This window comes from Phoxinus phoxinus (genome assembly GCF_949152265.1).
Source record: "Phoxinus phoxinus genome assembly, chromosome: 12".
Taxonomy (NCBI): domain Eukaryota; kingdom Metazoa; phylum Chordata; class Actinopteri; order Cypriniformes; family Leuciscidae; genus Phoxinus; species Phoxinus phoxinus.
The window spans coordinates 9,459,916-9,487,560 of NC_136887.1; the positions used below are offsets into that span (position 1 = coordinate 9,459,916).

The window sequence follows — 27,645 nt, forward strand, 5'->3', positions numbered from 1 at the left end:
ATCGACGCGCTACTACCGGAAATCATCATCAGCAGCGCTAAATAGGAATGGTTGATGTCAAGAATGTCTCCAAAAAAGTGTGTTTTGGGATGTGAGGGAAAGTTTACCTTGTTCAGCTTCCCAAAGAACCCAGTGTTACTGGAACAGTGGATGCAGTTTGTATGTTGTGGATGCTCCCGCTTGACTCTATAGCTCCGCCCACGCCCAGAATCAAGGACCTCGGCTTTTTCCGGATAGAATCGGAAAGCTGTATTTTTATTTTATAAATATGATGAAACTAAAGACTTTTTGGAGATATGAAGGACGCACTATTACTCTATAGGTACTCAAGATTAACATGAGATTGACTGAAACTAAGTATTTTACCCCCCCTTTAAAAATGCATTTTAGTCTGGGACTAGGCTTAATATTTGTCTGTGAAACCGGGGGATAATGTATTGACTACTATCAGAATGGAAGGACCATTTCACCCAGTATCATTTTTTTTTTTCTGAACAGGATTACCTACCCTAGCTTTAATAATCAGCACCAGGCACCTGCGGCGCTACCATTGGCATTTTAGGTCCGGGCCCGCCCATTTTGACCCAGGGGCGTTGATAGACATGTATAAATCTGCTGTGCCCCAGTAAATCTGAAGTTTGAGTTAAACAATTAATTTTATTTGTCAGTGTATTTAATAGAAATGATATTATATGGTAATAGAAATTATCTATTTTTTGCTTGTTTGACCTTGGACTTTATTGGTCTTGTGTTTACTATTTTTCATTTTTATGTCCTCATTTTTTATTTTTTTCTTATTATTATTATTGTTATTATCATCATCAATGTTCTTGTTTGTGTTCCTCTTAGTCCTTGACCTTGTGCAATGCTAGTCATGTGGTTGTTTTTCTGTCATGTCACTTGTGGGGTTCGTGCTGGTTGGGGTGGGTTGGGGTGAGGTTGAGCATTGTGAGCTGGTGTGTGTGTGTTGTTGTGTTTTGTCGTGCTGTCTTTGATTGTGATATTTGCTCTGCTGTTTTGGTTCTTTTTCTGCTTTGATGTACTGGAGGACCCCCTTGAAAACGAGATGTTTCATCTCAAGGGGTTAATCCTCGCAATAAAGATATGTTAATAAATAAATAAATCTATTTACAACGCAGTAATAAAACAATCAACGCTTGTAAAAGCAACGGCGTTTAACCGAAAACAGAACCTGACCCGCGCGACAGAAATCCATGTCCGCGCGCGTCTGTGTTTCCTAGCAACTGCAGCGCGCACACATCTGAGCTCACCGAAGACCGCTCTTGGCACGCTTTTTGAGGTAGGCTATGAAAACATGACGAAACAAAAGTTTGTAAATAATACAAATAATCTTATTTTGATTCATTATTGGCTTCTGTAGATGGACATCAGACATTTAGAAATCTACTGAGTCGCTGTACTCAGTGCCGCAGAAAAGCGCTGAAACGGAGATGAAGGGGATTTTTTTTTGCAAATTATGATACACTAATACAAAAGAAAACATTTGTAATCACAAAAATGTCTCTATTTGTACAAATTGCTACACATTCATTCAATTTTGAATTTCGCACACGCAAGTTGAAAGGCATGGATAAAACATATCTGCAACATGTCAAGTTCATTGATAATTGTGCTTGCACGAGTTAATCATTTTGATACTATATTCATCCCATATTTTTACAACAAAAATTAGTTGAGTAACATGAGTAACAAAAGTTACTTAAGCTGAACTGTGACGCTATTTTTTTCTGGAAATAAACGTTGCATTATTTTCCTGTTATCTCTTTAAAATAGCTTTGAAACAATCTGTATTGTAAAAAGAGCTATATAAATAAATGTGACTTGACATGACTTGTCTTACCCTGGAGCTGGTCTCTAAAACACTAAACCTCAATAGTTTTTGATTGGATGAAATGAATGGAGAATATCTGGTGTTTTTCCGTGGGTGCTAGAGGCCCCGAACACCCACAGGATCGGCGCCTATGGTGGGCGGTAAGAAACCACCTACAGTAGCAACCATCCAGAACATCTGAGCAGCTGGGAGCAATGTGCTAGAACACCATACTTCAGAGGAATGGCCCAGCAATCACCCAGAACACTCTACAACTGCAGACGATCAATCATAACAGCGTAGCAATAGCAATGCCCTAGCAATCCGTCAGAACACCTCAGCAACTGTATCTTTCTCTCTCTCACACACACACACACACCGCAACGACCATATTACAATGAGAATGAGCAACCGCGCAGCACCTCCAGGGCAACAACCCACAAGACTTAAAAATGTTATGTATTTCTTCCACAAATATTTAAAATGATTATTCATTCATTTATTTTAAAAAACACTAATAATTCAAACAATGATTTGAAATCCCCTATTCTGTGACGAGCATGTTCTGTACATGTATTACAGTTTTTTCCAACTGCTTACACTGACAATCTCCAAAACCATGAGCTATTTCTCAGCCTTTGACTCAGTTTTCAATTAGATAAAACACTTTTTTCAAAACACTACCCACAATTCTCGACCTAAAACACACAAATCTAACAGGAAGTGACTTGCTTTCCTTTTCTAAACACAACCAATCAAAATGCTACACTTATTCACCAGGTCACACACACACTCGTCACATGTGCAAACACTAATTGCTTTACTGATCACTAACCAATCACTGCTTTACTGTAGTATAGGCCTATGAATAGGTCAAAGGTCAGATTACCTGTTTTGAACAATGGATGCCAACAATGGACAGAGACCCCACACCCAATTGTGTTATTTACTGTATTCTAAAGAATATATTTTTGGTTTACTTATGTTTATGGTTTTGTTGTATGCTACTGTATACAGTAATGTTTGGCCTAATAAAAATGTTCTGTTTCTACATTGCATTGGTGTTTACAGTACTTGTTACCCCTCTCAGCAGATTACTGTCACTGTAGAACATCGTATCGAAATGTAGATGTAAGCCTACGAAAGACCAAAGAGCTTTAGATATAGATTCTATATCTAAAGCTCTTTGGTATTTCATAGGCTTACTGTATATCTAGAACAACAGTGTTTACATGGTATATCCAAAAATGTATTATTATGAAAGAAGTGTTTGCCATTTGATACAAATGCTTCATTCTGACATGTGCTTATGTTTTTTTGAATGCAGTGTTACATTTTGAAGGAGATGTGAGGCATTTTGTGTGTGCAGTTGTGGGAATTATGTGTAGAGTTTTGAAAAAGGGTGACATAGTTTTGAAAACGTGTGTAAGCAGTTGGAAAAAACTGTAAAATGTTTTGAGCTATTTTTCATAAAATCATAAAAATAAAAAATGTTACGGTGATACAACTTTCCAGATATCAGGGGAAAAGTCTTAAGAAAACCTTATTAAGTAGATTAGTAAGAAAATTGCTTGACTGCTTATTAAAAAATAAAAAACGTTCATGTAGTAACACCATCATGGAGAAACATGCTGGGGTAAAGTAAAAAAAAAAATTAAAACATGTATTACCATGCAAGGAACATACTCTGTGAACTTTTACTTATAACACATGACTTTTTATATTACGATGAAAGTTATTAAAACTTGAAATTAGCAGTTTTCATATGAAACCATTTAAGTGAATATATTGAATACAATACTAAAGGTGCATCACATTATCAGAATTTCAGTGATATTTTGCGCAGAAAAACAGATCTATTGTCAGTTGTGTAATGATGTTTGAATTTTCTGTTGGTCAGCGCAACGAATTCATCATCTTGAACATGAACAAAATCTGCATGGGGCTCATCTTCTTCTTTTTTTTAACCTCATGCAAACTAAACTCCAGATCACACAGATTGTAATTTCGGAATGACTGGATTTCGAAGCTTGAGAACTTGGCTTATTGGCCAGTGCTTCAACAGTAGATGGCACATGAGCTCTGTGCGCTACATTGCTGTGTTTCCGTTTCTTTCCTCATCGTCCTGATTCTCCCTGTGGAGGGGAACATCTGTCACACCTGCAGTGTCACAATCTGCTGTGGAGAGAAGCGAGAGCTTGTTCTGCTCATGACAGCGTCGGCCATGAATGCAGAGACATTCAGATATTTCAACTGTGTGGGGCCACTGAACAGTAAGTGCAGAAAAACATATTTTACTGTCACTATGTTCATATAGTTTTGAGTAAATCAGTCAGTATTGTTGCATTCACATTTTTTGCCTTTTATTCAATAGTTTGAGGTCTTTGACTTGGTAACAAAGGCTGCAATGACTCACAGACTATAATTTCATGATGTTCGAAACTGCTGCATGTGTAAAATATGCTATTCAAGCTTTTCAGTTTCTTCTTGCCGTGTTAAATACGTTTCGACTCTTCATATTGTTAATAACAAGCTCTTTATCATCAGCTCAGAAGTAAACCACTCACAGGAAGTGAATCTCTCTTCTACGTAGTTTCACATGGCTAAATGTCATACTTCTCTGTGCATGTGGACTCATCACAAACTCACAAAAATCCAGTTTGAGTTTGCAAACGTTTATAATAAGGGGTTGGACTTATTCGGTTTTGTCAAAGCAAAACCAATCCTGGAATCCTGAGTTTGTTGAACTCACTTTGTGGTGCAGGCCATAGGACACCTATCAGTGTTTATTTTGGGACACATCTTTCCAGTGCCCTGGAATTGATTAGATGATGAATGTAGAGCTGCAGTCACAAGGCAGAAACACTTCTGTGACAGTGTGTGTATGCCTCCAGCAGGCTCGTGCGCAAGGCCGTGTCAGTCGTGCGCCTGATTACATTCTAATTTGCACTCATGAATGAAAAGGGACGTGAAATGGCAGGGTGTTGTTCTTACTGCTGCTGGGTATGAGGTCCCGGTGTGGAATGAAGAGTTTATATCCGTAGTGTTTCTCCAGAACGTCGGGTAAGATCTCCAGAGCAAGCAGCTCCTCCTCACTCATCTCTCGCTCCACTGACTCCAAGTCCACTTTGGTGTAAGAGAGGTAGGCGTCATACTCCTTGTTGTCTGAAAAGAACAGGCACAGTAAGTTGTACACTGAAAAAAATTACTTCAATAGCCTAATTTGTTAAAGGTGCCATGTGTAAAAATTGAGGTAAAAATATCCAAAAAATGAGCTACACGCATCAAAAGAATGAGAAGAAATAAGGGCAATGATGTCATTAAAAAAATTTAAAGTTATAGTGCTGCAGAGATATCAACCTTAATTAGCATTAGCATTACTAGCCACGGCCCGACAGGTGTCGTAATACCAGTTTCGGCCATGGGAGGCGGTATGCGGGGCACATAACCACCAGCCAACCTGCAATACACGAATAACTCGCACGGCTTGTGGGCGTACTTGAACCTGATGTCTATCGTGTGGAAAGTACAGCCCACTACTTCATTTCAATTCAGGGAAGAGAGCGGAAGGATGGCTGAAGCCTTTGGCAAGAGACCCCTACAACCACCGCGCTCTGAAGCACAAATCAGATCAGATAAGAAAAGGACCGCTCGTCACGGTCCGGGCTCGAAAGCGCGGGGCACGGCGAGCGAACTGCAGCGCATAGCCCTGTTTTACAACGTTCAGCACCCATTCTGACACGCCCGGGATCGCTCCCTATGCTTTCGCACGCATAGCTAGGGGCAGAATGGTCTCCGGTTTCTGACCGCCGCACTGCGCGGGTTCGAGAAACTGAAACGGAGGTATCAACACGGCGCGCGCGCCCTCGTTGTCTGAAGAGTGCTGCTCGCTGACGACAGCAGCGGCTGTTTCACATTCAATGACTCGGTCGCTAAGGATGGAGAACAATTTGTGGGGCGAACAGGTCATTTGTAGCCTACTGTAGCTATCTTTCAACAGTGTTCGTGTTTTATTTTACTATAGTAGAGATGATCGGTTCATGTGCGCTGTCTGATGTTTACTGCATCACTCGACATGGAGAGGTTGGGTAAAGTAATAATTACAAGAGCTTCACGGTTATCAGATACAAGAATTCAACGGCCCTGTAGTATATATATATATATATATATATATATATATATATATATATATATATATATATATATATATATATATAGGTTATTTGTGTTTGCGCACGTGATATCAGGAAGCAATGTAATAACGTTACCTGTAATACACACATGATGGCGATGTGCAAATCGAGTGTGTGTGTGTCACAAATCATTATTGTTTCTTCAACTTATTAAACTATCTTACTTTACTGCAACTATCTGTTTCTGCTTCTTTATCATATTTATAGTGTGTGATTTATAAAATACCATATCCTACATCACATATTTTGATATGTGAGGTATACTGCCCCCATCTGGTATGGAATGTGGAGTATGACTTGATTTGTTTTGCCAGACAATTACACATGGCACCTTTAAAGCCAAAAAAAAAACTTATGTTTAATGTATTATTTTAAATTAATTTAATATAAATCTAAAATACTTAAAAATATGAGGAAAAAAACATTAATATAAAGTAAAACAAATACTAAAAATGACTTATTTATTTTTTCTATGGTGAGTTTTATTTGCTTTTAGACAAACTGAAAAAGAAAAAAGAAAAATACACTTTATGCCTTTCCTCTGACTTGATTAACCAATGCCTTTGCTGCTGAACTTCCATGATCCAATTCAACGACAGCAAAAAGGACTTTAGATAAACATCACGTGTGTTTTTTTTTCCCACTTTTAGCATGAAAGAGTCTTTACATTTGGCAAAAAATACTAATTATGTTTCACAGGTTATTTGTAAAACAGTATCATTAAAATGTGTTGCTATTTTACATCTTTAGAAAATTGGTGGCAAATTGGTCCGGTCTCATTTCTGTATGACCTGCTCTCACTCCACTAAGGGTTAAGTTTAGGGGCGCAGCTTCAGATCAGTTTGGATTTTAAACATTTTTAATGTGTTTTGATGGTTGAGCACCTGGTTGTGTATTAAAACAACACTCGTTTCAAGTGTTGCGACTAATATGTGTTTATGCCTCCTTCAGGGTTACATGATTCATTTAGTTAATTCAGTTTCCTTAGTAGTGTTAGGAAAAAAACATGAAACATATATTTTTAAAGCATGCTTATTTTCCTGTGCTTGTTAATTTATTTTATTTTAAATTTAGCAGCTAAGAGTTGTTAAAATCTGCAAGATTACATGTTTTATATATTATATATGTATATAGTCTTTTGCCATTCAGGGACCTACTTTGTGGAATGCCTTACCTACTACCCTTCGTAACATAACTGTGCTTAGTGTTTTTAAATCGCAGTTGAAGACGTTTCTTTTCAAGAAGGCTTTCAACACGTAATCACTTGTTTTGTTTTTTAGGCGGTGTGCTATCTATTTTGTTTTTACTGTTTAAATTGGTTTTAACTTGTAATTTTTATATACTGCTGTCTTTTTTTTATTTTTTTTTATTTTTTTTAATGTGTTTTATGGAAAGCGCCTTGTGCACCTTCTGGTTGTTGTAATGGCGCTATATAAATAAAAATAGAATTGAATTGAATTGAATATACATCCTGTGTTCTTTTCCACATTACAATAAACTGTACACTAAATGGCCAAAAATATGTGGATGCTAAACATCATATTCTGTAGGCCTACCCACAATCATAATCAGCAACCACATAATCATGTACAATGTCTGGCTCCATTTCAAAACATGAATCGCTCCTTCATTTGCTCCCACTGTTCGGTGAATGATGAGATGTTGGAAGATGAACAGAAATGCTCTCTATGCTCCGTACTGTCTGAATGTTTCAGAATAGGTCAAGAAGCACTTCTGTGGTCATGGACCTGTTGGTTTGTCTGTTTCGAGACTGTGCCATTGGATGCACTTTTTTAATGTTTGTTTTACTGATGCAAGTATTTTGTGGTTTAGTTACTGTGAGTAAGAGTAAGCTGCTCTCCATGAAGATTTGTTCTGCTTTTACTTACAGTAAATTGTATAGCTAACTGTTTGTTAGATGTATTTGTAGGCATGTTTGTAGGGAGAAAGAGCCATTATTTAGAGCTATCTCAGCTGATCTTCAGTATTCAGGACAATTAATCAATGCAGAAGAAAAAAAATCTTATTTTTATTATTAGTAGTGATGTTATTATTACTATTATTACGTACCATCATCTGCCTCATCGCTGCCGAAGTGTCGCCGGTAGCACAGCATGATCTCCACATTATAGCACTTATAGATGGCAGTGAAGATCCCCAATAACAGCATGATGGCGCCTAGACCACCAACCAACTCCAACCTGTACATGTCTACATGAGAACAGAAACACACTTTCATCACGTCCTCACTGTCCACGGTAATGTGCAGCAAGAGAATGGGCAAAATCAATATAATCAATCTTCTTTATGTCTAAACATTTAAAAAATACTCAAGACAAATTTCCCTACTGACTCTAAGTCATTATATGCAAACAAAATGTGATTTCTACCACCAAATCTTTTGTAGCCAAGGTCATAGCAGCTGCTCTTAGGGGGAAAATGTATTCTCCACCTCCACCTTTCAAACCAAATCCATAGATTCCTAAAGGATGGATTTTATACTGTATATGTATCTGGGATTTATCACTTTAGGCTGACTGAGTGATCTTAATTCACAGGTGAGTTTCATAAGCCAAAACAAGCAGCAATACGTGGAATGAACTGTAGAAACCCCCGGTTGAACTCTCGGTTGATTGAACCCAATGTTACTCGAGGTAAGCCGGTTCAAAACCATGTTCTGGAGTAAGTTCAGTCAACCCGGAGTATGAAGATCAGAGATGACCGTGACACACAAAGACATTCTCAACCGAACGCCGAATCCAGGAGTCACCATGGAAACGGATGCTAAGAAGAAGCACGCCATACTTATTTTGTTAAATGATGATTTACATTCTTAGTGCATATCGCCAGTCGCCACCTACGGGGTAGTTGTGCAATAATTTTTTCTTCAATCATATCTTTTCATTTTGAATCTGTTTTTTTATTACTGTGAACATTCTGTTGTTTTTTATGCTAATTATACATAAAAAAAGAAAGAACTAAACAAAAACTGTTGAGTGCTACCTTTTGAGTGCAGATCCACGATGTGTGAGATGAGGATAAAATAAATGAATTGGTTAAACTGCTCCGGATCAGGTTGTGTTCAGAAAATAATTTGCTATGGCCACTTACACACCCTGAAATTTACCTCAGGTTTTGGAACTGAAAGTGGAGGTTATCTGCTTACTCGGAGTAAACTTACCCAGGTAAGTCACATATCCTTCTCTGTGGAATAGCCCCAGATCTACTGCTGTGTCCACATCTGAGCTGAAAACACACAGAACATCTATGTGCCGTACGGGACGGTTCCCAGGGATTTACCTTTCTTCTGCAGGATAGCACTTCCACTGCCACGGCCAATATGGTTCTCCACATTACAGGTGTAGTTACCCATGTCCATCTCATCCACAGCATCAAAGATCAGAGACAGCTCCACCTCCTTCTCCCCCAGAAACTCCCGCACCAGCCTGCACAAACACACACGCTTTAGCACACTTCCATGCTATTTATACATATTACATGTAAATCCATGTTCATTGCATATGTGTACACTATCTAAATGCAACTAGGAGACATATAATGGCTTTAATGAATACACTGAACAAACATGCCCCCGTATAGGAAAACTGCATCCCTGTTGATCAGTTTCAGATTTCAGTCTGAATATGTTCAGACTTTCATTTCTTTAGACACACTGCCTCACAATATTTGAAGGTTCTCTAAGATGAACTGCTTTCTTTAGATCTCGCTCTCATATTTGGATTCTCTCTTATCTGAACATGCGTGGTAGACAAAACAACATTGGGACCCCAGTGACTTTCATTTTTTCAAAATAGCTGTTCTGTTCCAGGAAAGAAAGAAATGCAGCTTTTGGAACAGATTTGTGGTGAGCAATCGCTTTGAAATTTATACAAATAATTAGAAATGAAAAGAGGCAAAGCATTCATTAATCCTTTCGCAACATTTCCACCATGCTTTATGTTGATACAAATGGAAGATTTCAAACAAACCAAACAAAGAAAAAAATACTGACATTTTATAAGCATTTATATACTGATATTGTACACTGAAGTATTTAAATACTTCAAGGGAACTACTGACACGGTATCCATTCCATCTTTTAAATGTCATCCTTTCAAACCTTAGGCTTACTAAAGATAAAATAAGTTCAAGAATGGAATAAATTATTCTCTAAAGCTTTTTGTCAGTCGTGACATTATGCATCCTCAAGACCTGGTTGTTTTCGGATGAGAATTCTTTATTCTTCATTTGTGAAACATGAAGAAAGCTTCACTATAAATAAGGCTCCAGCATCTGAGGAGCATTAGTCCTGAAATGAGAGAGTACTTCACAAAGATCACACAGACATCAAAGATCAACAGATAACAGATGATAATGGCTCAAACTGATAAAGCCCTCAAAGGAATTATGCAGATCACTCAAACAAGCTTGCATATTATAACAGATGTGCTTTCATGTTTCCTGGTTTTGAATGATGATGGACAGATTGTGATTTATTGAACTGTCCCTTTAATCTGTGCCACCTTTGCACTACCTATTACTATCCTTCTGTGGACATGTGGTCGCCTGAATGTTGGTGAAACACAATTACTGAGTGGGGGCATAAAATAAACTTTGAGTGTTTTATATACGGTACCAAAATCTGTTAAATGTTTAGGGTTGTTTATGTTTTTGAAAGAAAACTCACTTCTGGTCACCAAGGCTGCATTTACTTGATTAAAAATACTGTAAAAAAACAGTAATATAGTGAAATACTATAACAATGTAAAAAAAACTGTTTTCTATGATGAATAGAAGAAGAAAAAACAGCATTTACTTTAAATATATTTAAATAATTTTTATAATCTGTTATGCCACATTAAGTGTGCCAAAACAGTATATATTGTTTGAATTTCATATTCAAACTTACAAAGTTTGAAAGCTGAGACTGTTTCATATCAAAAGTAGGGTTGTGTGTGTCTGTGTGTGTGTGTCTGTGTGTGTGTGTGTGTGTGTGTGTGTGTGTGTGTGTGTGTGTGTCTGTCTGTCTGTGTGTGTGTGTGTGTGTGTGTGTGTGTGTGTGTGTGTGTGTGTGTGTGTGTGTGTGTGTGTGTGTGTGTGTGTGTGTTGAAGAAAATGTGAGTTTGAGTAAACATCAGCAGTGTTGTGTACTCGTGACTCGGTCTCGAGACCATATTTTAGTGGTCTCGGTCTTGTCATGGACTTGTGTGCATTTTGACTCGGAATTGACTCGTACTCGAACATATTAGCACTCGGACTTATTCCCGAGTCCACTCGAGTCCCATTCAAAACATTTCAGGATTATTACTGTATTACTATTTCTTTAAATTGTTGTTTGATTGAAACGTCCAATGATTGCTGACTTTCTTGTGCGCAACTGCGCATGTCATGACTTGAGACTAACGTTCACGGCGCGCAAATGCAGCAGGACCCAGGTCAGATGTTTAATTGTATTAAAATGACCTTTACACCACCTATGTGGCCTTTTTACCATTAAAGTGTACATGATTCCATGGTATATTTGATTTACTGTTTGAGTATGGTGCCAATTTTATTGTTACCACCAAATATTTTACATATTCTTGAAGATATCTTTAGGTCTGGTTTCAGACCCAACATTAGGTTATCCAACCTCTCTGGTCTCGGTCTCGACTCGGACTCGACTTTCTTTGGTCTCGGTCTCGACTCTCTCTGGTCTCGGTCTCGACTCGGACTCGACTCTCTTTGGTCTCGGTCTCGACTCGGACTCGACTCTCTTTGGTCTCGGTCTCGACTCGGACTCGACTCTCTCTGGTCTCGGTCTCGACTCGGACTCGACTCTCTCTGGTCTCGACTCGGACTCGACTTTCTTTGGTCTCGGACTCGACTCTCTCTGTTCTCGGTCTCGACTCAGACTCGACTCTCTCTGGTCTCGACTCGGACTCGACTCTCTCTGGTCTCGGTCTCGACTCGGACTCGACTTTCTCTGGTCTCGGTCTCGACTCGGACTCGACCCATCTCTGGTCTCGGTCTCGACTCGGACTCGACCCATCTTTGGTCTCGGTCTCGACTCGGACTCGACCCATCTTTGGTCTCGGTCTCGACTCGGACTCGACTCTCTCTGTTCTCGGTCTCGACTCAGACTCGACTCTCTCTGGTCTCGACTCGGACTCGACTCTCTCTGGTCTCGGTCTCGACTCGGACTCGACTTTCTCTGGTCTCGGTCTCGACTCGGACTCGACCCATCTCTGGTCTCGGTCTCGACTCGGACTCGACCCATCTTTGGTCTCGGTCTCGACTCGGACTCGACTCTCTCTGGTCTCGGTCTCGACTCAGACTCGACTCTCTTTGGTCTCGGTCTCGACTCGGACTCGACTCTCTCTGGTCTCGGTCTCGACTCGGACTCGACTCTCTCTGGTCTTGGTCTCGACTCGGACTCGACTTTCTCTGGTCTCGGTCTCGACTCGGACTCGACCTCTCTGGTCTCGGTCTCGACTCGGACTCAACTCTCTCTGGTCTCGGTCTCGACTCTATCTGGTCTCGGTCTCGACTCGGATTCGAGTGAGCTGGTCTCGACTACAACACTGAACATCAGAGACACTGAGTTCTGCTGCTGGATATATGCATGTCTTTAGAGTTTAATGCTGCGGTCACACTTCATAAACACATCATAAACTATGGAAATAATTGTAGATTTCAGACACTTGGCAAAACACTGAACACCCTAATGCTATCAATGGGTAACTGGCAATCACTCGCATATATTAGCAATAATATAAATTGACAACATAACTCAATTCAGAAAGTAATAGCAAAGACTTTACTTCCTTGGACAACTATGGACATTCAGAGACAGACAGAAACTTCTAGATGGTTGTGGAGTGAACATCATCCCTCATCGAGTGCTATGGCAGCTCTGACACGTAACAAGGGAAAAACCACATTGATCAGTAGAACAGCTCTTCCCTCAGTGTGATCCCTGTACATCCCACATACACCAGGGGAAATACACTGGACGGATGGCATTACAAAACATACACAAGTTTGTAGTTTGGTGGTGAGGGTTCAACTAACAGTGTTTGATCACTGATGATGCACTTGAACGGTTTGTGTTTTTGGACAAAGCATGGTATTCTTATGCAAAGAAAATATATTTACCGGTATTTATATTTGAAAAATCATTAATATATTCAATACATTAATAATGCATTGTTAATATACTACAATATGTTGAGTAATACATAAGGAATTGACACTTTTTTATATATTGAAAAATGTGACAATATATTTTCTTATTTCTTCAGGCATACTTGGTCAGAAAAGCAGATTCAATTCAATTGCAAAAATTGTGTTATGTTCTCACCATTACTGTTCTCTTGGGTGAATTCCCCCCACCCCCCAATGAGTATAAATGGCTTGTTTTTTTTGTTGTTTTTTTGTCATGCAGCAACAAAAAACTATTCTATTCTATCCAGATCTTTTTGCACCCTTGTCCACTAGAGGTCTCTGTGCCCCTAGTAATCATCATGGATGCCGTCACACCTGTTTTCCTGGAGGTTGTTAGTGTTCTGTTATATAATCCTAGTCTGCTCTTCAGTTTCAGCTCTGGGAAATCATGCATGCTCTATCTATGTATAGTTTATTGTTCTTAATTCAAGTATAAGATAATACGCCCAAAAAACAGTACCTGACTTCACTCTCTCTTATGTGTCCTTCCAACTCCTCTACAAACTTATCCCCCTTCATCCAGTAGATGATGGGCTTAGAGTCGCCGCTGTAGCCGAAAAAAGCCTTGCAGTCCAAGATGAGACGCATGCCTGCCGAAAAAGAAAAATGAAAACCACAAGATATTAATCAGCATTAAATAGATCAAATCTGTTCCTGCATGAAAAAAAAAATATCATCACAAAAATATGTTGTTTCTTCACTCATGCTAGGAGATTCAAGAGCAGATCCTACAATGACCTGGATAAACAAAACCCATGTGTAACAGAAAAGTGAACACTTTAAACTGGTGTTTCGAGGGAAGGATATCAGAGAGAAACGCAGCAAATGAATACAAAGGTCCATTTGAAAGAACTAATGCATTGCTGCAGTCAGATCAGACCAAGACCCTTTAAAAGCAACCAAAGGTGAAAGTAAGAAACTCTCACAGACATATATTCATATTCTCACCCACATAGAAAAGGAACTTTTACTGGGTGAAAGTAAACATGTGTCTGCGAGACGCCTGCCAACACTGTCATCAGACAAACACTGTACATCTCTTTCAAATGGAATTTGGTATATGTAAAAAGAACACACAAAAAAAAATATTTTTTTAACAACATAATTTTTTCTGAATTTATACAATTTTAAATAAACATTTTAATGTAAATGTCAAGTGATGTAACAACCTTAAAGTAAAAAAAAAACAAAAAAAATATTGCCTTAAACCTAAACATCCTAATCATGTTCTCAGACACCTAAAGAGCAATGACCTATTTCCCAGAAAAAGCCGTTTGGCACCGTTTAATTACGCTGACCTCCTCTTTCTACACCTCCGGTCTCCGCGCATCTGCCCACTGATAGAGCGAACGCTTCCACCCACGTCCACTTCTGTGTTGTGCTGGCATTGCTCTTAGATTTAGTGCTCTCACGATAATTGAGTAAGATGTAGCGCACAATCCCGCACCAAACGCGGGTATAAAGACACAACCTATTTTCTGGATGAAATGCTTTTTTAATGCGGTCTTTAAACGCATAGATCTGGATGCAAAAACTTTTCTTCTTTTTTTTTTAGGTTTTGTGGTCTGAATCCTTCAAATGATAAAACTTAACATGCAGTTTCATTAGATCAACAGTGTGTAAATGCTTGTCTTTTAATTACCCGAATGCTGACTGAATAGAGACCTATTGTTTTCATGTTGCAGTACTGCTAAGACAAGCGTATTCAGAGTAAACTCACTGCCATTAGCTACCTGCTGAATAATACTGCTTTATTTACTGCACTGATCCACTATTCTCACATAGCCTATGCTGATTATATGCAAATAATGTCTAAAAACCCTCCAGGGCTTTCAACAGCATTAACAGCACAGGCAGTGAAGAGCTTCCTCTGCCTGTAATTACAGCTTTTAAGAGACAGAAAATGGTAGGAGATGCAAATGAATGAGGCTGTGGCCAGCCACAATGTTTTAATGGTGAATACTTATCCAGTTTGCTCCTGTAATCATATCCTGTGTGTCTGAGGATCATTGTGTGTATGTTACTAGGCTGAGCAACATCAAATTCACTGTTGAAGAATTTGCAGATGGTTTCTCATACATAATACAACACTTCTTCCTCGATGATCAGGGTCAACCTTGCATACAATCTAAACATGAGCTATGTAAAGTGCATTTTTTTCAGTTTTCACATTCATTTTAGTCTGAATAGTATGTAAGATGTAATGTAGTATGTATCACGAACATCATCTGGTTCAGAATGATCAAAATACTATTTTAAGAATTGGACTGAAGTAAAAGCTTGTTTAAGATGATTGAACCTAAAAGAAAACAACTGAAGGAATAGCTCAAAATTGTTCATCAGACTAAATTCTGAGCATGTGTTTATAACTTTACTTGGTTTATTGGGTTGCACTTTATGTTACAGTATGTGCAGTTAGTTACAGTGTCCTCACATAAGAAAGTAGTGGGTAATATAAGGTGGGTACATGGGTTAAGGTTAGGTTTAGGGGTATGTTCAGGGTTAGTACCAAGTTATTACCCAGTTACTGTAATTAATATATTAATATAGTATGTGGAACAGGACTGTAAACTAAAGTGCTACCATGTATTGTTATGTTAGGAGAGAAATATAACTCTGCCTGTTTGTTAGTGTAACTTAGTGGCCCTTTATATCAAAACTAGGCTAAGTTATAACTTGCACACACCTTAAATACAACCAGGGCCTAAAACTAACTATCAGGGTAGCTGCACATTTTTTAAAGTAAAATGTAAGGCTTTTTAAGACCCTTTTTAGACCTGAAGAAATCAAAATGAACACCGTACATTAGGGGTGCACAATATTGACAAAAATAAATCTTGATATTTTCAAAATTTTGTTGATAATAATTAGATGATATTTTACTGATTGTGTTTTTGTACTGGTACCCTGGCTGGTTTAGGCATGTTGTTGATAGCAGACTCACGGAGATATTCATATTTTTCATATTCTATGCAGTGGTCAGTTCACAGTAGTGAGCGGAATTAAAAATTTTATTAAGGGGCAATATTTGCCACCTTAAATTGATTTACAGGGGCATTTACACCTATATATGGACATTTTTTCTAAATGTATTCAGATGTATGCATCACCTTTTAAGTCAAATTCTAACATTCAAATTAAATTATATTAGAATAACACAGTACCACTGTCAAATTAAATCCATCCTTGCAGTGCAGAAGTGACACAGAAGCGGCATCAGAACTGGCATTACTATATTTACACTTCATTTACAATTGCATAAATAAAGCTATTCAATATTTAAATATGAAATTATTTATAATGTTAACGTTTTAATTAAAGGGTACTTTAAATATGAAACTAAAGTCGGCAGTAGGTGGCAGCAAGTCACTGTCTTAATTAGCGAGTTGTTGGAGTCATTTATTAAACCGATTTGTTCAAACGGCTGATTCATTTAAAAAAAAACATTGTAGTGACATTGTTAGTGAAAGTGATTGTTCATTGAATCGTTAAAATGATTTGTTCAAAACGCGTATTTCAGTAAAAAAAAAAACGGACTACGGTTTCATTATGAAATTCTCGTCGGCGAAATAAAGAGAAAAGCATGAGAGACAAATGCAATGTCAGCTAGTGCCTCGTACGTAGTTAAAAAAAAATGGGACCCTGTTTTTGCCACAGCACAAGCGGCAGCAGGAATATTAGGATGCTGTCACTTCAAGAGCTAATGCACGGATCCAATATACTGTTAAACGTGTCGTCTTTCTCAGCTGTTCACGTTCAAGACATAACTGACTATGTTTACAAGGATACTCACCAGGACGGGCATTTTGACATAATTTTCTTTGAATATGTCTGTTCAAGCGCAAGAAGACGTGAAAGAGAGGTCAATTCAGTATGCGTGCACTGTCTGAGACGTGTGTTTCTGGACGCCCGCCTGAGCGGGTTCCTTTGTGGGTCTTCTTGCGCTTGAATATTTAAATGCGCGGTATACCGGTACTGCAAAAATACCAGTATATATTATATTTTTAAACGGTACAATATCATAATTTTGCTAAATTCAGTATTTGATACGCTGCTGTTTCGAAGTTCGCCACTAGCGCGCTACCCAAACTGTGCACAGTGCGCTACCCAAACTGTGCGCAGTGCGCTACGCAAACTGTGCGCAGTGCGCTACCCAAACTGACGCGAATCCGGCAAACGGTGACAACGGAGGAACACGATGGATCAAACAGATGAAGCTCATTCTACACGCCCGAAATGAATAAATAAATAAATAAAGAGTAAAGAGTAGGAGGAGAGAAATATGGTATTACTTTGCCTACAAAAGTAATGCTGCCCCGTCAACTGTCCAAAACGTCGTTCACGTTTGTTCACGTTCATGTTCTCACAACATTTAATTGCTAGAATCCACCCAATGCAATGCAGCGCCAGGCGCGACGCAAGTGTTTTTCGCTAGTCTCAGCCCAACGCAGTTTTCATTTTAACATCCTGCGCCACGTTGTTTAAATAGCAAATGCATTTGCGTCCATCTGTTCACCCATGGGCTGCTGGTCTGAAAACGAGATGTGTTCAGGCGCATTGTTGGCGTGTTGCTATTTTGAGGAACTGAAATAGACTGAGCCATTGAGCAACTGAAACCTGGTCTAAAGTCAATGGCACAATATATTTTTTTGTTATTTAAAGAGTGCGTTAGTAATACGTGCCTATAGGCGGGTCCACAACGCGTGTACACTGCTTACTACACACACAGGGATATTAATATTGTGTACATAAAGATATGGTGGAATCCGGCTTGTCCCGTAGATGGTCTGCTTGCGCTTTAAGCTCGCGCACAAGCAGATCCGTTTGCGCTCTGGAGAAGCGTCCAGTTTTTTTTTTTTTTTTTTCAGAAGCTTTTTTTTTCACATCATATGCCATGGCGCAAGCGCAACTGGCTTTTAAAGGGAATGGGAGGTGAGCCACTGATTGGTTTATTGCACGTTATGTCCAAAACACACCCATTACTCAATAAGAGAATAGTGACAACCCTTTTAAACCATGCGCCGGGTGCGCCGACTATTTTCCCGTCGTTCAACCAGCAAAAGTGGATTCGGACACAACCTAAGTGCACTTGCTTTAGAGCTTTATACCATAGCGCTGAGATCGTTAAAATAGAGCTCAGTGACACAAAAGAGGCTCAAACACCTCCGCAATTTTCTGAAAAGCACCAAAGACACTCCAGCACTGTGGCATTGAGCATGGACACACGGCGAAAAGTTCACAGAAAAGTTTGTGTTAGTTTGGTGCAGACATTCCTCAATTCACCTTCAAACAAGCAAAGTTTTCAGTGTGCTCTCTGGTTCCGGGGAGTCAGTGCTGTCCACCTGCGCTGTGAACACAGGTGATGTTGAGCTCTGTCACGCACTGAACAGACTGACTGTGGGCTGACCCCTGACCCCTGAGGTGAGCATCACTGTCACATCTGTGAATCTGAGCAGGTGGCAGCAGTGTGAGAGCGTGTCACTGACCGAAGCCAAACCACTTCTTTAAAGAACAAGGCTGTGTGTGCGGGATACTTCCAGTGTATGCCGCCTAATGTACTGACAGTGACAAACATGTGTCACATGACCTAATGGAATGTGACGAGTTAATTTTGCAATTTTCTTTTTTGTCCAGTTATGTGTTAAAATGTCTTGACATTTGGCAGCCTGATCAAATAATGAGTCGGACATGCCATTGTGTGTTATTTTAGCAAATGTAGTCATTGATCCGAGAACTGTGTACATATGGGTCAAAAGTTTAGAATAATTTTTCTTATGTTTTTAAAAGAAGACTCTTATGCTCACCTAAGCTGCATTTAGTTGACCAAAAATTCAGCAAAAACAAAAAGTTACATAATGAAATATTATTACAATTTACATGAACTGTTTTATATTTTAATATATTCTAAAATGTATTTTAGTCCTGTGATGCAAAGCTGAACTACTCCAGTCTTCAGTGTGACACGGTCCGTTATAGAAATCTTTCTAATATGCTGATTTTCATTTTTTTATTGTTAAACACAATTTCTAAAACTATGCTCCTTTTCTCTTAACTCCACACACACACAAAATGCACACAACATCATACATCTCTTGCAAAGCAAACAGTTCAAAACTATTTTAACTCTTCTAAAAATGCTGTTTTTGCATGGTAACTATACGCAAACCATCAAATGATTAGCATATACATATCAAAATACACACGGTACAAAACCCTTGAAAAAATGATATACGACCCTATGCCAAATCACAGAGATGCCAATTCACACGGGACTAATATTATCACAGGACACCAAGGGCGAAATATGGTAGGTAATTGACCCTTCACAGGGAGTTTGATTGACAGGTGATCTGACCAATCATACTTCGCCATCCGCCATTTTGTCCGACATCAGTCAGGAGAGTTACTAGATTAACATGGGAGGATTTGAACTTGAGAAGCGGAGAGTATTGACGCCTTTCCGCAGTTAAAACAACATTCCTTCTGATGTTCATTTATGTTTAGTTGATGCAATAAATGAACTAGAAGGAAGAGATGATCGGTTCACGAGCAGCTTTAACTGAGGCTCTACAACGATCTTTCAGACACATTAAAGAGCCACAAAACGGTATTTATTGTTTAAATTTCTTTTAAAAAATGACCACATTTGAAAGGTGAGACTTTGTTTAATATCAAAAGTAACCGAAAAGTAACCTGGTCTGTCCTGTGTCAGCGTGTTGTCAGTCTCCTCTCTGCTCCACAATGTGTTTTTCACTGCGTGAGAACATGGTGTGTGTGTGTGTGAAAGCGGCGTAGCTTTGCGGACATAGCAACAGTAACTAAAGAGGGCGGCGGGTCTTTGCGAATGGTAAATTTGCGGGGGAATTTTTACTTTACAAATTACAGACATGGCCGATTCGCACGGGATTAAGATCACAGACATCCTCCGCAATTATTACAAATGACTAGAGGTCACCAGGTAAGACTTATCCCATGCGAATAGGGCTTAAGAGAACAAATTAGGTGTAAGGTGTTTTTACACATCATCATTGGATGTAGGTAATTGCTAAATGAATGTGGCATTTGAATTGGACTGTTTTCCAAATGAAACAACAGTGCTGTTAGTTTTGAGTGATGTGTCTACTGTAGAGAAATGTGTTGAGCGTTTTACAGAAAGTAAATTGAGTGTAAATCAGAGAATGTGCTTGCTGTTTTGCAGACTTGGTCTGAAGATTAGGTAGAAGATTTTAGTGTGTAAGCAAAAAACAACAACAACAACAACAACAACAACTGTAATATCAATTTTGAAAAAAAAAATGACACACTACCATTGAAAAGCTTTGGGTCAGAAATATATTTTTTTAAGGATATTAATACTTTTAATCAGCATGGATGCATTCAATTGATCAAAAGTGACAGTAAAGACATTTAAGATTGAAATTAGATGAAATAAGATTGAAAAGTGAAATTGGGGGGGGGGGGGGGGGGGGGACTCACCATTTCCACAAAAATAATAAGCAGCATCATTGATAATAATAAGAACCATTATTACTAATTGAGCGCCAACAATAATTCATTATAACGTAGCAGCAAATCAGCATATTAGAATGTTTTCTGAAGGATCATGTGACACTGAAGACTGCAGTAATGATACTGAAAATCAGATTTGCATCACAGGAATAAATTACATATTAAAATATAAAAGTTCTGTTATATATATATATATATATATATATCACCATATTGCTGTTTTTACTGTATATCCATTTAAATAATTGCAGCCTTGGTGAATAAGAGACTTTCAGTAACATAAAAACTAGGGCTGTAACGATTAATCGCGATTAATCGAAATCCAAAATAAAAGTTTGTGTTTACATATTATATGTGTGTGTATTGTGTATAATTATTTTGTATATATAAATACACACACATGCATGTATATATTTGAGAAATATTTGCATTTATATACTGCATATATATTTTTATATGATTTATATTATATATAAATATAACTATTTTATATATAAATAACACATTTTTATTAAATATATACATGCATGTGTGTGTATCTATATATACAAAATAATTATACACAATACACACACATATATTATGTAAACACAAACTTTTATTTTGGATTTCGATTAATCGCGATTAATCGTTACAGCCCTAATAAAAACAAAATCTTACTTTTACATAATTACATAGTATGTTTTTCTGAACACTGCATGTGCCATTTTGTGTGCTCTGGGTGTCTAAAGCAGATGTTGGCTTACTTCTGAAAATGTCACTAGGACAGAAAATATATTTTAAAAAATTGCCGTGTAACAGACACTTCTGGCTGATGCTTTAATTACACAACACTACCCGCAAATGGACTTCATGTGGAGTGCCTGCACATCTCTAGTGCTAAAAGGAGTCATCTGGCATATACAGTTCATCTATTGAGAGATAGTTGACATTTCAAGGAGTCCATTTGCTGTGCTGTCTCCAAGTCAATGCGTGGAATAATGTGTTATAAATTAGTGGGAGCCGACAGATTAAACATGTGAAATCTCCAGCTATTTTGCTTCTGACAACAGCCCGAGGTTGGACGAGGAGCCTAACAAATGCATTCAGACAGGAGTAAATACTTTGAAAAGAAAGAGGAGGCGTTTAACAGAGGAACAAAGACATGCCTTATATAGGCACTGGGCTAACTGGGTAGTTAAAATACTGCACACCTCAGTGCTAAAATGAAAGTTACTGTTAGCATTTGTTGTATTGTATTGTACTTCCGTGGAAGCTTTAGTTACTGTACGATCGCAATACAGATCCCAGATTAGAGGATGATTTCCGGGTGTGTGATTTTAGTCATTTCCTTTGGCAGTTAGACAGTTTATCTGTCTCCGACGCATTCCTTCATGAGGGATACGGATACACTTTACAGGCCACGTCAGCTGACACCACAATGAGACTCAGAGTTTGGTGTTTGAACAAGTAAGAGTTAATTAGAGAAATTTCATTAGAAAGCAAAAATTCTATTTTAAAAGTGGCATGATGCTTTATAAGCATAAAAAAACAGACCGCACAAATATTGGGGGAAATAGTTTGACTGAACTACATACAGTATATACTGTATATTAGTGCTGTCAAATCGATTAATCGCATCTAAAATAAACGTTTTTTTTTTAGGGCTGTCAATCGATTAAAAAATTTAATCGCGATTAATCACATGCTTGCCATGAGTTAACTCGCGATTAATCGCACATTTTTTATTTGTTCTAAATGTACCTTAAATTAATACTTTTTAAGTTCGTAATACTCTAATCATTATGGGCATGGATAAATATGGATGCTTTATGCAAATGTATGTTTATTATTGAAACCATAGTCAACATAGAGCATGAAGACGAGACATGTTTCAAAGGTCATAGATGTTTTTCAAAGAACTTGTTCATGTCTATTAGACACATGAAGAAAGAATAAAGAAATACCAGGTTCCCATTACTTCTCTTTCTTTGCACTGAGCAATTTACTAAAACAAACATGTTTAGATGTTTGCATGGCAGGGCAGCTCTTCTGAAAATGCTAAATGTACATTTATTATTTATTATTACATTAGTTTGTCTCTCTCTGTGCCCATTTTGATGAAGCTAAATTCTCAATAAAACTGTTTTCATTGGTATATTTTACTGTTTCTGTTGTCAAACAGGAATGAATATGAAATAGTGACTGAAACGCGACCCATTAAACATAACCAGCTCTCCCTTCCAAGATGTTAATCTGCACAACAAACCTGATAATCGAGCCGTCGTCTGATGAAATCAAATACACATAAGATAAAGACAATATCTCTGTTGTGATTTCTGCTATAAGTGCATGTAAAATAGAGAAGCAACATAATATCTGTGTTTAACTGAATTAAAGCGCTGCTCCTCTCTACCGCGCGAGACGCAGAGCGAGCGAGCGAGCGAGCGAGCGAGCGAGAGAGAGAGAGAGAGAGAGAGAGAGAGAGAGAGGTGCGCGCGTGCTGGGAGAGTACCGGCCATTCTCAGAAACTAAAGGTTTGTGCACTTTATTGAAGAGAAAAAATCGCTAAAGGGGTCTGCAATGTCGCTAAGTTGGCAACACTGTGTATCTCCATTTCTCCAACTAGTGTTGGGCCACGGGTCAAACTGAAAATACGCGCTGCGTTAATCGCGCCTTAAAAAAATTAGTGCCGTTAATATGATGTTGCGTTAACGCCTAATTAACGCGTTAACTTTGACAGCCCTAGTTTTTTTACATAATATATGTGTGTGACTGTGTGTGTATATATATACTGTACACACACACACACACATACGGGCGGCTGAGCAGCTGGCCGCGGGATCAGAGCCTCAGTCTGCTCAGGGCGGCCGAGAACTCTGGGCAGAGTCCTCGACTGCGCCGCCGAGGAGGCCAGTCTGGGATATGGGGAGTTGAGGAAGCGGGTTCGCTCAGCCTCGCACATATCAACCAGACTAAGCCAGTTCTTGTCTCTGGACCACATATGTGGACATCACCTGACCCAGGGAGCGTGTGGTCACCTTCGTCGCCCGTAGAGCGAGGTCGGTGGCGGCACGCAGCTCTTGCAAGAGCCCTGGACCAGCCCCACCCTCGTGCATTAGCAATGAGCACCCCTGGCCTGGTAGACCTGAAGGATGGGCATAGCATGCATTGAGGTGGCAGCCAGCCCCGCAGCTCTATAGATCTCTGCCACCGGAGTAGACAAAAACCTACATGCTTTGGGGTGGGTGGGTGCTTAGGGCCGCCACGCCAGTGGAGGCGCTGTGGGGACACAGTTGTGTTGCCACAGAACACTCCACAGGGGGAACCCCAGTGTACCTACTGGCCGCGACCTCATCGAGGGCAGAGAAGGCGGAAGAGGCCGCTGAGTAGTCTCATGACCTCTTCATGCACGTCCAGGAAGAAAGGAATTGGGGGCGGGCCGACGTGTGCCGGTGCGTCCCCAAAAACCGATCATCAGCCTTAAGCGCTTGGGACATGGCGGAGGGTTCCACACAAGCCCAATGCTCGCGACTGCCCGGGGAAGCATGGCAGAGTTCTGGTTCAGACTCGGGCAATGCTGGCACACCCGGAGGAGGCAGCACAGCCGAGTCTTCTCCAGCGTACTCACGCCCACCTTGTGATGCGGCGATAGACAAGATTTCATCTGCCGGGGCATCGAATGAAATGCTGGACCAGCCCGCGACCTCTGGCCGGGACTGGTCAGCGATCTCATCCGGATACCACACGGGTTGCAATGTGAAGAGGAGTGTGTGGACAGAGGATAGATCGTCGGGTTGATTCCACACAGCAGCCTCTGATCACCCTGGCCACCAGCCGAAGTATTCCCTCTTGCGGAGAGAATAGATCGGGGTGTGGATGAGGGGACTCTCTCTCGAGGAGGTCATCGAGTCTCGATCGTTACATTGCGATGGTCATGTCCCCGCAATGAGAACATGACGCATCCACGAACACTGTCTGTGCGTTTGCCCAAACAAATCAGACAGCGTCCGTGCCCATCAGCTGATTTAATCTGTGTATCGCACCCAGAAACACACGGGCGAACCGTCTTTAAAAAGACACGCCGCGTGCAGCTCTTTTAAAGAGATAAAACTCAAACAGCAGTGTTGAAGCGCCCAGGGAGAGACACACGACTGGCAGACCACTGCGCAGATCGGCAGGCAATATGAAGCTCGCTGGAATTCGCCGTCACACCAACACCTGAAGAGTAGCTCGTCTCGAAGAATGAAGAGAGATGATCTCAGAATGGCTTGTGGAGTGAAGAATGCTCTTGGCTCCGAAGCGAAAACATATCTGCATGTTGCCAGCTCACTTCCTTTATACCCACATGGTGGGGCGGAGTTATGCTATGCAAATTCAGCAGACCCATGGCATTTGCTTGCCATTGGCTCGTTTTATTACTGTTCGAAGAGGATAGGCTTCTAAGCGAACCCCATTCGTCGTCATTCGACGTAACTCGAAGTGACAACGAAAGGGAACCATCCCTCGGTGTGTACATTTGTGGTACATTTTTATCAGTTGAAAACATTCCTTTCCTTATAAAGAATATGCCAACTGTACACAATTGCTGTATCATCATTAGTAGAAAACCTACCAGTGAACATATGTTACATGATTGCACACATACTTATATTCTCATAAAATATAGCTCATCCCATATCTCACATGTACAACAGACTCTGACTTCACAAAATACATTATGAAAATTAATAAAGAAAAATAATACTAGAAAATAACATTTCACAGTAAATTTTTAGTCTTCAATTATATATATATATATATATATATATATATATATATATATATATATATATTAGGGATGGGCAATATCACATCCAGAAATAAAAGTTTGTGTTTAAATAATATATGTATGTGTACTGTGTATAATTATTTTGTATATATAAATACACACACATATGCATATATATATATATATATATATATATATTTAAGAACTATTCGCATGTATATATTTATACATAATTTATATTATATATAAATATAAATATTTTATATATAAATAAAACAATTTTCTTAAATATATACATGCATGTGAGTGTGTGTATATTTATATATACAAAATTATACACAGTACATACATATATTATTTAAACACAAACTTTTATTTTTGATGAGATTAATGACGATTAATCGTTCCCCTTTATATATATATCCATCAAGATGTGTATACATTTTTGGTCAAGTTCTTGTATTGACAATGCAAGAGTCCAGCAGTAAAGTCTCCAGCACATGCCAAATATGAATTTTAGCTCTGGACTCAGAGGAGCCGATTCATGTGTTAAAATGATTCTTCACGCTCCTCACAACCATTCTTTCATAATTTGAGCCGGATGAATCTGGACACAGTCATCCTGGAATATGGTCATGATTCCCTACGAGGTTGTTTAAGAAAAGAAAAGCTACACACTCCGTCAATTAGGGTTAAACGAACTGTTGCCAAACATATAACATGATAGAAATAAAATAATCACTGCAATAATGATCCAGTCATAGACTCTTAAGAATTTTCCTATTTAAATCCAAACAGCAACTTTTTTTTTTGGCCAGGCAGTGCGTACAGTATATCAGATGAATTCAAACATAAAAATCTGGCAATATTTTTTCCTTTGAAAACTGCTTGTTTTGCTGCTTCTATTCTGCTCTTCTATTTGCGATTCCACACAAAAATGGAAAGTATTGCTTGCTAATGTATTCATTAAAATTGATAAAATGCATATTACAGCACCAGAGACCATTTCCACTTGCACAATAATTACATTCCTCCGTTTTCGTCCTCTCCTAATTATCCATTTGCTAAGCATTGCTAAACATGTAGGTTAAATGAACCTGAAGAAACTGCTGGCTATTCATGGAACTATGCTTATATTCTGCTGGAAGTTTCCTTATAAGTCTTGTAAAACTGTGGAAACCTTTAAAGGCCAAGAATATCATGTCCACCCATGCTGTACTTTGTACAATTTTTAAGTTTTAATGCAAAGCATAGTGACTTGTAGGTAAATTATACAGAGGAAATTGTGGTGTGCTCTATAAACTTGTTATATACTTAATAATTGGATACTTAATAATACTTAAAATAGCATTTACATCACAGCGCAGGATAACATAAGCACCCTTGAAAGGTTGTATCATCAATGAACGGCCACAATATATGTAAATCAATATATGTGAGTGGCGGTTCTGATAAAGAGCCGTGGCTGGAATGATGCGTGCTAATAGGAGGATGTCAAATTATGTGGTTATGATTTTATGTCTGAGCTACTACAGTATCTGCTGACCTGCTATCAGATCTGTGCACATGCTATTTATACACAAGGAGGAGGGATATTCTTATTCTAGAGATCATTTTATTGGACAGAAACAAGTCTATGTGTCCCCGCAGAAAAAGATGTTATCAATATTTTAGGGCTGTTTTGAAAGCATATATCGGTAACACTTTATTTCGATAGTTCACTTTAGACATTCTACTAACTATCAGTGACTTTCCAGCTACATGCCAACTAACTGTCATTAGAGTATTAATAAACTGTCTGCCTAATTTCTGCTAACACTTTATTTAGCTGATCCCCCAACAGACACTCTACTTATCAAGTCAACTTATTCTCCTAACCCGAACCCGAACACCTAACCCGAACCTAACAGTCCACTGATACTCTATTGAGAGTTAGTTGACATGTAGTTGCAAAGTTACTTATAGTTAGTAGAATGTCTAAAGTGGACGAAATAAAGAAGAATTGATCAAAATAAAGTGGAACCCATATATCTGCTTAAATTACATTTTGTAGGAGTGAAAAAATGACTTCAAAGTTATCAGAAATGGATTTCTCTTATTTGGATTTTATGGAATCAAGGTCAGGAGCTCTGTGGTTCTCAGCATTTGTTGTTTGT

General features: G+C 38.9%; 1 protein-coding gene across 2 annotated transcripts in view; it reads right to left on the reverse strand.

The window, feature by feature from the left end:
• Positions 1–27,645, reverse strand: part of il1rapl2 (interleukin 1 receptor accessory protein-like 2) — a 445,540-nt gene that overhangs the window by 7,442 nt on the left and 410,453 nt on the right. For both annotated transcript variants that reach the window (XM_079630760.1, XM_079630761.1), the window contains 4 exons: positions 13,691–13,820; positions 9,325–9,470; positions 8,095–8,235; positions 4,826–4,996 (listed from right to left, as the gene is read on the reverse strand). In XM_079630760.1, the coding sequence (XP_079486886.1) occupies positions 4,826–4,996; positions 8,095–8,235; positions 9,325–9,470; positions 13,691–13,820 (588 nt within the window). The remainder of the gene's footprint in view (positions 1–4,825; positions 4,997–8,094; positions 8,236–9,324; positions 9,471–13,690; positions 13,821–27,645) is intronic.